This window comes from Nanorana parkeri, unplaced genomic scaffold (assembly GCF_000935625.1).
Source record: "Nanorana parkeri isolate BGI_ZX_2015 unplaced genomic scaffold, ASM93562v1 scaffold857, whole genome shotgun sequence".
NCBI lineage: Eukaryota > Metazoa > Chordata > Amphibia > Anura > Dicroglossidae > Nanorana > Nanorana parkeri.
Genome location: NW_017307125.1, coordinates 75,410 through 86,405, shown reverse-complemented (window position 1 = coordinate 86,405; position 10,996 = coordinate 75,410). Strand labels below are relative to the sequence as shown.

At 39.7% G+C, this 10,996-nt stretch overlaps 1 protein-coding gene across 1 annotated transcript; it reads right to left on the bottom strand.

The window, feature by feature from the left end:
- Positions 1-4,797: 4,797 nt before the first annotated feature.
- LOC108794484 (olfactory receptor 5V1-like) lies at positions 4,798-5,793 on the bottom strand. Its single transcript, XM_018565529.1, has one exon. It carries the CDS (start codon positions 5,791-5,793, stop codon positions 4,798-4,800), a length of 996 nt encoding a protein of 331 aa, XP_018421031.1.
- Between the last annotated feature and the right edge of the window lie 5,203 nt (positions 5,794-10,996).

The following is a 10,996-nucleotide window of genomic DNA, read 5'->3' as shown; positions in this document are numbered from 1 at the left end:
ATGTACAGCTACAATAATCTTTCAAATTGTAAGAAGCACATGCAGTAGGGCACTTTAATGTGCTCCACATTTCTCCCCAGTTCTTATCTACCAGGTATCATCCATGTGTATAAAATTGTGCCCTGTGCAGGGAATTTATAATGTGCTAAGCCATGTACAGATCCTTTACATCAAGATCAGGAGGTCTCCTGGGACCATGCTGTGTACAGCAATTATTTTTAATGATTCTTGTTACACTAATTATTAGAATCATTAACATGTGTCCAATGATCTATGACCAGAACTATACAGACCATATATTGCTTTAATAGTTTTGGTCTGCGTTAATAAAAACACATATTCTTTTAATATTGTTGCAGTAAAAAATCACAATATACATGTAATAAAAATGTACCGTACTTTCCCCTAAGAAAACTGGAACCATAGTTTGGTTAAGTACTGGAATTCTTAGACCATTACCAGCTTATGTCAGAAAATCACTTTTATGTCATGTATGACTTAAATTTCAGTTCCAAGTAAGACTGTTTTTATAAAGTTGAGATGGGTTAGAACTTACTTCAATTTCTATTCCAATGCAGCACGGACAAGAAATTAGGGAAATTGGGATCACTGAAATAGGAAGCCACAGACAGCATTACAAATCTAACAGAGGTTCTAACATTTCCATTGCTGGGTCTCCATTGGAAATTTCCTAACTTGTTTTTACTCTGACCACCTGAGGGGACCCTTACCTACTCTATGCAACATAATAACACAAGGAAAAGTATTGGCTATATTTTGGCCTTTTTTTAATGATAACATTTATTAAATACATTTTCACATATGCATGTCAATTATTGTCAAAGTACATATAAGGCAGGATGAGACAATCATGTAACAATGGTAGCATATATACAGTAAATGGTTCAATCTTTTGCTTGTTTCTTTAACAAGTTGTACATACCGACAACAACAAAAAAATGCAATACGAAGCACTCCATTTTCTGCAGTACCAAATACTATTGACCTGTTGAAAAAATATTAAGAATAGGACATTTAACAGCAACCCTTCATGTTATGTTTTTAATAAATGTGAACCAGTTGGGGTGATTGGAGTGCAAATGCATTCAGAAGAGATTGGCCAGTTGTTCAAAAGATTTGGGATAGGAAACCTAGCTCCCTATAGTTTATTAAACTCAGTGGGGTCTCATAAGTTATCCTGTAAAAGGAGAACCAGGTGATTCCATAAATTGATATCTAAGTGCTCAGTGCAGTACTATGGTTTTCCTTGCAAAGAAAAGCAATGGGTGTAGAAAGGCTTTTTTGGTGCACTAAAAATAGGGGTTCCCAAAGTTGTCCAATAGACACCATGCTGGGTTGCAAATGTTGGGAATAGTAAAATTCTGGGAAATTAAGTCAATGGCCTCGGACCAAAAAGATGGTCTAATTCTGTTGCTATCCCAGACCAGGTGGAAAATTTCTCTGTCTACCAATATACATGTATCACAGGTGGATCTATCCCATATGCCCATGTAAAACAATCTAACAGGATTGGTATGAAAATAACACAGTTGTGTTAGTTTATCCCTTACAGATGTACCAATGCAAAAATATGTACTAGAGAGTTCCTCCACATCCTGTTCTATCATGTCAGAATGATCTCTACTGCGTTGTTCCGGAATAGGGAATAGGTTAGAGGGCTTTATCTTCATAAGGGTATTATATCATCTGGAAAATAGCTGTTTGTGGAAAGGTTGGAGTAGAGAAAGTTTCAGTAAGGAGAGCAGGACAAAACATGCTTTAACCCTAACTGGGCTTCTGCTACATGCCTAATTTAGGTATATTCAAAATACCAAGCATCCGATATTGTCAGTTCCAGTTTAAGGGAGGAAAGAACACTGTGATTACAAATTTGTATATATTACAGGTTCACTTGATCCCATCAAGGGCCACTGGGAACAGTCAAGAAGTATACTAGTTCTGGGTTATATCAGAACTGAGGTTATTAGGGGAGGTGGTTTTGGGTGCATGTGAGCGCATTTGAAGGTATTGGTTGTAAAAATTAAGCAACATTGATATAATTGAGCTGCCTTCTTTAGTATGGAAAGTCTGTCTATGTATAAGATTTGAAAGTGCTTCATATGAATAGACCACAGCTCTTCCATGGCTGTAGCTGCAATATTTACATGTGGAAATAACCAGCAATGTATGCATACCAGCTAGGAAGCATGGTGGTATCTCTGTAATATCAGGCCGTTTTGGGTGGAAAGTGAAATAAAGAATCTGCGAGGCTTAGGGTGCCATTGAAATTAAGAAACAAAAAAGTTTAGTTTTGGGAAACTCTGTTTTAAAAATATAGGCAGGGGAGTTAAACAGTATTTTTCAGAAAGAACACCATTTTGAATCAATTGATTCTTCTCAGGAAAGTAAGCGGAAGTCCTGTCCAAACAGCTATTTTACATTTAAAGTCTGTGATAATGGGAAGTAAGTTGTTTTCAATATATTTTTACATGGGTAGTTGTATTTCTACTCCTAAATAGCTAAACTTTAGAGTAAGCTTTAGAAGAGAGTTGGGGTTCAGTTCTAGATCTGTTAAATTATTAATAAAATTTTTTATTGTGTTCTGTGGATTGATTAGGTAGGTTAGAATACTTTCTAACTCCCTCATATTGTCCATGTATAAAGAGACTCTTTCTTCTAGCGTACCCACCCTAACTCCCTTAATCAGTGAAGTTTGTATTATAATCTTGGCTCGGACACTATATCAAGGAGTGGGACTTGGGAGCAGCCTTGCTACATTCCCCGCTGTACAGGAAAGGGGTCCAATATGAGGTAATTAATTTTAAAATGACTGGTGTTGAGTGTAAAGCATTTAGATCCAAGTGATAAAGATATGACCAAAGCCAAATGTTTCAAGTATACAAGTGAATAAGGGCCATTCAAATGATTCGAAGATTTTGTGAGTATCTAAAGCAGTGTTGGTCAACTTAGGGAATATAAGGAGCATCAAGTGTGCCCCTGACATGTCCAGAAGTCCACATAATAATTTAGCTTTATTAAATTTGTGTTATTCTTCCACATTAGAAACACTTGTCTTACTCTATGTTACCACAATGCATGGATACCTATGCACTACTGTGTGTGAGTTGTAGTGCCATTCATTTTAAAGGAGAACTATGGGGTTAAGGCTTTTCCCCATAGTTCTCCTTAGGGTAACGGGAGGACACAAACTAGCGTCCTCCAGTCACCCTAGGCTCAGTATACCGCGAGCTGTAGCTGCTGCTCGCGGTATACTGAGACGCCGCAGCTGGAAACGGATCCCGACAATTATGCCGGGATCCGCCCAGCTGCGTGACTGACAGCTGGCTCTGCCTATCTAGAGGCAGAGTCAGCTGTACCCGCCCCCTTCCCGTCCGTTCCGCCAGTCAGCGCTGGCGGATCGGAGCGGGGAGGGGGGAATTCAGTCCCTCCCCTGTCACGGCAGAGAGCCGTGACAGGATTGAGAGGTGAGCGAACGCCAGTATGTGTTCGCTCACCTCCCGATCTACTGAGCCGACCTGTGACAGTCTCATTGTCACAGGTCAGCTAGAACTATGAGGAGAGTGAAAAGCACTCACCTCATAGTTCTCCTTTAAATGATATCCAAAGTCACTGTTACAGACTACTAAATGACATTGCACTTGCTTATGCAGTAAATGCAAATGTACCCAGAACCTCTGACTTATTTGGTGTGACGCTAAGATAAATCGGGAGAGGATTTTTTTTTATTAATGTATTAAATGTATTCATTTTCTTTCTTACTTTTTTGTTTTGGTTGTTCTGGATCTGGCCATTGGAGATCTGATCCAGCCGCTAGCTATGCAGCAGATCACTTTTAATATTAATTTCATGCTGGCTTCAATTAGCAAACAATAGATCACTATAGCAGTGTCCTAGTGCTGCAGGGAGAGGCTGAACCGAGCTCCTTCAGTTCTGCCCATGCCTCCTTTCTAACAGGAAGTGATGTCATGTGATGTAATTTCACTTCCAATGTAAACACAGTGCAAAAGCATTTTTCCACATTGTGTTTACAATGCCTCCTGAAAGCACTCGTATGGAGCTCTCAGTAGCAGGAGAGAAAGCCCAAGACTTACTGACAGCCATCAGTTGCAGCTCCAAAGCCCACGAGAGCCCTTGTTACTCAATGTGTATACTGCTGTGTTCTGGACTCAATTAGAAGTCTAAAGCACAGCAGACTGCATTTTGAGTGCTGGTGGGCCACATCTACCCCATGGTCCACTTGTTGGGCATCAAGGGTCTAAAGCCAGAAATAGCTCTAGGGGCAGTGGAGGAATAGAGGGTTTTGAAGGTTGATAAAGAGTCTGTGGACTTTAATGTGTAAAGATGTACCCGAACCAAAAAATCTGGTTTGGTCAAAAGTAACAAGAGTAGAGATCACTGAGTTAAATACTAGTGTTTTAGCTAGGATTCCGACTTCCAAGTAGATTAATTCAATCAGACTATAGGCATTGATATATAAAGGGTATTTAATGGGTTTGGAGATCAATATATGTAGGGCTTCCCTCATAGAGGGGGGTATGAATCATTTCGAAATATATCAGGGTATATAGATTGAGAAGGTACTGAACTAATTTTCCATTATATAGTATGTACCATTCTTTGGGATAACCATCCAAGCCTTAGGTTTTATGTTTAGAAAAGGAAGATAAGACTGTACTTTTAGTTTTCTGTTCAGTTCCTTAAATTTGGTTCTTGACAACTTCCTTGAAAAGAAAGATTACGCAGTAAAAAAAAAAAAAAAAAAAAAAAATTTTATAGTTACTTTTTAACTGTTAGAAGCTGAAGTCCTACTATGCAAGCAGGCTTTACAACTGTATTTTTAACTCTCACAAACTGCAATCTTTTCTTGAAAGCTGACTTCACATCTTTATTTTTAAGGCTGTAAATGAGAGGGTTCAATATGGGGACAGCAGCTGTGTTAAAAAGGGAGAGTAGTTTATTGTAATCTAGACTGTCTGCTGAAATGGGTCTCAAGTACTGGTAGATTAAGGTAGTATAGAGAAGGATGACGACTGTGAGGTGGGAGGAACATGTGTAAAAAGCTTTACGTCTTCCTGTTTTAGAACGAATCTTTAGTATGGTGGTGATAATAAAAACATAGGACAGAAACGTTAGAAGGAAAGGGCCAAGACCAAGCAAGACTGCACCTTCAACTATGAACAATGTTTCCAGAACAGAAGTGTTGCTGCAAGACAGTTTTATAATAGGCAACAGATCACAGAAAAAGTGGTTCAGAATGTTGGATCTGTAACAGGAGAAACCAGTCACCAAAACAACATATGGTATTATTTCTATAAAACCAAGAGCCCAACAGACAGAGGCCAAAAGAGTGCAGGTTCTGTGATTCATGATAACTGTGTATCTCAAAGGATTACACACTGCTACATATCTGTCATAGCTCATTGCAGTAAGGAACAATAGTTCATCACTAACAAGGCTTCCAAAGACATACATTTGGCCTATGCAACCAATATAGGAAATAACTCGATCCCCAGTGAGATTTATGAGAAGGATCTTGTGTAGAGTAACAGTTGTAGCACATATATCAATAAAGGATAGATTGACCAGGAAGAAATACATGGGAGTGTGGAGATGGTGATCCAGGCAGACCAGTAGGATAATGGTCATGTTTCCACCAAGAGTGAGGAGATAAATAAAAAGGACCAGAAGGAAGATTGGAGCTTGCAACTCTGGAATGTCTGAGAATCCTTTGATGATGAAAAATGATATCATGGTCTGATTGGGTTGTTCCATCTAGTGTTTCAGTCAGTTTTATTTTTCCAATTTGATTAACCCTAAATACTACAGTGAAATAATTAGTGTACAAAACAGTCGAATTTCTGGAATGTCTAATTAACATCATACAAAATCTAAAAGGCATTAGTCGTAAACTATGCGTGAGGGATTATAGAAGTTCTTTGTATCACCAATAATTATCAGAATTTCCAAGTGTACAAGGTAAACAATACAATTTATAATTTACAGGATAACTTGTGCCAAGACGCAAAATTCATAAATATGTAATATTTTTGCTTTTCTATACACTCTTTAAAATAAAACATAGTGTTCTGTAGGTTTATGGGTCTGCAGAAGAAAAAGAAGCTGGTCTATGACACAAATCAACATAATGCTTTTCCTGTTTAACCATTAAAGTAGATGTAAACCTTGACTTGATGACATTTTGTTTCCTAAAGCACTGGGTATCATAAACAACTGACATTTTTCCACCTTTTATAGTCCTTTGATGTACATACACTCCTCACCTAATGACTGAGTGAGTCGTCCCTATGACTAAGTGAATTGGAAATCAGGAAATCAACTCTAATATACAGAACATTACTTAGGTTTCCATACTGTAAATACTAATGTACAGACCAGTAGTCAATACTGACTAACTGACCGACTGCGGAAACAAGACAGGGACTTAGAAAGGGTTATACGAGATGAGCTTGACCCAAGTTCTTTTTCATTGTACAATACCAACTGGTTGGATAGCCGACCGTATGTCTGAATGGTCAATAAGCAGGTAGATCATTAAGTAAGAAGTAACTGTTTTTCATCGCTGTTATTCTGATTGCTCCAGACCAGTTGCCTGACCACGGAGGGCAATGTCTGCACAATGTGTGTCAGGAAATGCTTAAGAAAGAACCTTCATAGCAAGATCACCCAGTGGTATTTTAATAACGTTTGAAAACAGCATTTGAAATTAACATGATACAGTGTATATGGGAATTTAGTGATTGGGTTTAGATCTACTTTAAATCAGCTAGTCATTTCACACAATGCAGCTTCATCAGTTGGTGCTTTGCCTCATCTCCCCACGTGGAAAACAAAGCAATTAATACAAATTGCTTTACTGCACCTTTTTGTTGCAAGTACTGTTTCATCTCCGAGGGAAATCTTAAATGTATGTGCCACTTAAATGGTGATTTTTTAATTTATGCTGTGGCATTGATTAACTAAAGCAAATCCAAGTGAACCTGTTTTTATCTCAAATACTCAAATATAGACAAGGAAATATAAAAAGGGAACTTTCTTTGCACATGATTAAATAATTGAGGCAAACACATCATTACTAGTTTTCTATCATCATTAATGTAAAACATTAAAGTTATATTTTACAAACTAAAAGCTACAATTCAGTCAAGGGCACCTTGTCTAATTCATTTCCTAAATATAATGGCCAAGGGTAAGCTGTTCAGGTTTCTACATATGCATATGTTATTCTGTATGTGTGTTGCCAGTTATTTTCAAAGGCAACCCAATGCGCATACATGGAAACAAATAAACATCCACACATACGTACATACATACAAAAAAAGTTTCCTTGCAGTGCACTGAAATAAAATGATGCAGGTGGGCATGCATTAGGGCCCATTGCAAATGAAGGGACAATGTAACATGCAAGATGAGCACCTAGGCACACATTTCTTAAAAGTGTAAAGAAAATGTAGTAGCTAGGGAACATCAAAAAGGAGAATTGCAGATTCATTACTTTTGGATTCACCTGATTATTTGCATGTAGACTTTCCTGATCTGCAGAAAGTCATGCAATTTAGGAACACAGGCAATAATGATCAAGAGCTGTAAGATTCTATGCAGGCTGGATAAAACTGTCCCTATTTGCTTAGTAGAATCAAAAGATTTGCAATGCAGAGATAAGACTGTTTATGTAGTTTTCAAATTACATTTCTCATCATTGTTAAAGGAACTTTGTCTTTAAATTAAAAGGTAAAAGAGAAACTCTGCCTGTAAAGAAGACATAATGTACATTTCTTACCATTTAAGCTGCCAATGTTTATGCTCTTTGAGAGATACAGTGCCTGGAGAATCCCATTTATCTCATACTTTCCTGGAAGGGTGCAATTGGTGGGTCTGTTTGCAGGAAGTCCAGCTTTAAAATTCTATTATATTGAACACTGACATACCTTGATTATCGGTTATTTAGGAAGAGCTAATTTCAATAAAAATGTATATAATTTTGAACATTGCTCCAAAAATATAATGTTGATTTCTTGAAATATAATGATCAGTGATGTGCCATGAAACAAAAGCATCCAGCAAAAAATATCTACAATGAAGATATTAAGTATAGGTTACATTTTGAGAAGCATTTACAGGAGTGAAAAGTTATTTATTTCACATTTCTCCCCAGATTTCTCTACCATCTGTCAACCTTTTATATTGAATTTTGTGCAGGGCAGAGCTTTTATAACCTGATAACTCATGTTAAGATCCTCTGCAGATTCAGAAGTTCTCCTGGGGTCAGTCTTTTTACTGCAATTAATTTTAATTAAACACTGTTTTCACAATAATTATTACAATTGTTCTAATGATGTATTTTAAATCGTGGTTTGGAATAATTTAAAAAAATCAGCCTTATTCTATACAGAGTTCTAAAAGTGCTAATTCTTAAAATGGACCTTCACTCCCCTCAAGCACTTTGAATCTTTTGAACCCCCACAGTCATAAAAGTCAATACTTTTTTATTTCTTTTTTTTAATTTCTAGCAGTCTTTAGCATTTACAGAGTATTATTGACCGTTTTCATACCCTCCTCCAGGTAGCAACAACATTAACATTCAACAACTTGTCTGTGAGACCATATAGAACTGTGTGTACTGCTCCAGTGCCATGGGCTAAGCCACTCTACTCCTCTGGTTCTTCTTTAGATTCCTCTTGTCCTTTGTCCTGAATGTGTGCCAGGACAGTTGCCATGTTCAGTCCCAGCAAGTTTAAACCCATTTGTGAAGATATAATGTGTACTGCTCAGCAGTGGGGAGACCAGCAGCACATGGGACAATATATACAAGAGAGGTCCACACAAGAAATGTACATGGAGTACGATCAGGAGCAGAGGTTGGGGAAGGGAGATGAAATAGGAAAAGGTGGGAAGGAATAGGTAAAACATGACTGGTGCACATATGCACCTATGACAGACAAAAGTAGGACTGGTAAACCGTATTGATAACACCACCACCCTGCACTAAGGAACCTGAGGCAGGTGTCTTTTTTGTCTATCTGTCAGTAAGTCACTGTCAGTCATATCAGTCATATCAAAGTTCTGCTAACTTACACATTTTCTTAAAAACAAATATCAATTTGCTTATAACCCAGTTTACAAGTTTATCCAATTTATTATATCCGTAGCTGTTACAATTCATGTTGCAGCACAACAGCACAAGCAGGAGCGGACTGTGCCGGGGGGCAGGGTGGCAATTGCCCCCCGGGCCTCTCTGTTGCCTCTAAAAACGGCCCCCGTCGGGCCGACGCTAACACGCTACTTCAGCGGCCGAGGAGAACAGCATGTTCGGCTGCCTTCCCGAATGCCCGTGTCACTGATCGGGCTCCTCGGCGGCCACGGCAGCTCCCTCCGCCCACTTCTGCTGCTATTGGCTGGGAGGGAGACTGCCAAGCTACCATTGGCAGGCTGTGGAGTGCTGCGCGGGACCTGAAGGGAGGAGACACATGAGGAGGCTGCTGGAACATTCATCGAGGCTGCTGGAGCATTTATCTCTGCTGCTAGAGGATCTATCCCGGCTCCTAGAGGCTGCTGGAGCATTCATCTGACCCCCCAACTACCAAGAGAGAAAGAGAAGAGGGCACAACACCTGAATGTAGAAAGAAAAGGAGTCACAGTAAGTCCCTGTTCTTTTTGTATGACCTTTGCACTTCCTTACTGACCTCTACGTCTACATGTACTGATATCACTGACTTCTGCACTGCGTCACACCCTGACCTCTGTGTCACACCCTGACCTCTGTGCCACACCCTGACCTCTGCGCTACACCCTGACCTCTGCGCTCTCCGTCACACCCTCACCTCTGCGTCACACCCTGACCTCTACGCTCTGCATCACACTCTGACCTCTGTGTCACCCTGCGCTCTGCATCACACCTTGACCTCTGCGCTCTGCGTCACACCCTGACCACTGCGCTCTGCATCACACCCCGACCACTGCGCACTGTACCACCTGACCTCTATGTCACACCCTGACCTCTGCTCTCTCGTCACACCCTGACCTCTGCGCTCTGTAACACATCCTGACCTCAGCGTTCTGCGTCACACTCTGACCTCAGCGCTCTGCGTCACACCCTGTGCTCAGCGTCACACCCTGACCTCTGCGCTCTTTGTCACACCCTGACCTCTGTGTCATACCCTGACCTCTGGACTCTGCATCACACTCTGACCTCTGCATCACACCCTGTGCTCTGCGTCACACCCTTGACTTCTGCGCCCAAAAGTGCCATTTTCGGCTGATATATTTCGGCGGCCGATATATATAGGAGCATCCCTAGTTTATTTTGTTTTCCCGTGTTGTAATTTACATGGCTGACGAAAGTGGCAAGGGGGGTGGGGAGCACGCAGGGGAAGAGGGAAAGCAGGAGGGGGGCTCAGTGGGCCTCTTGGTGTTACATGCCCCCTGGGCCAAAAGTTGCCAGTCAGCCCCTGAGCACAAGCATCCTAAAAGTGAACCCGTAATTTGCAACTGGCACACAAATAAATTGCCAAGCATGCTGTCAGTGTTTTTTGCTAAGTGAAATGTCCTGTTTTATGACCTGCAGATTTTTTAAAAATCAAAGAAAGAAAGTTACTATTCACTTTGCTAATGTATTGATTCTGTGTTCAGGTAAAACTTCAATAACGTATTAGAACTAACAGGATAAGTAACAAAATTTATGTTGGACAAAACCGGCTTCAGGTAAGGTTCATCATCTATTTCATTACAGTGCTGTTATGTTGTTTTTCTTCACCTTCGTGATCACTAATCAACACAATATTCACTGGATCCACAAATGCTAATCAAACATCTTCCACTAGTTTCCATTCAACTATTTGTCATTAAACATACATTAAGGCTTTTAACCCCTTAGGAATATATGCTAGTCAGAAAATTATTCTTTTTCAGATCTTCCAGTTCTCTCAAGAGTGTCTATTGTATTGCACAACTAACCTAA

Coding starts and splice junctions, on each gene's coding strand:
- LOC108794484 (XM_018565529.1), bottom strand. CDS start 5,793: ATGGAACAACCCAATCAGACCATGATATCATTTTTCATCATCAAAGGA.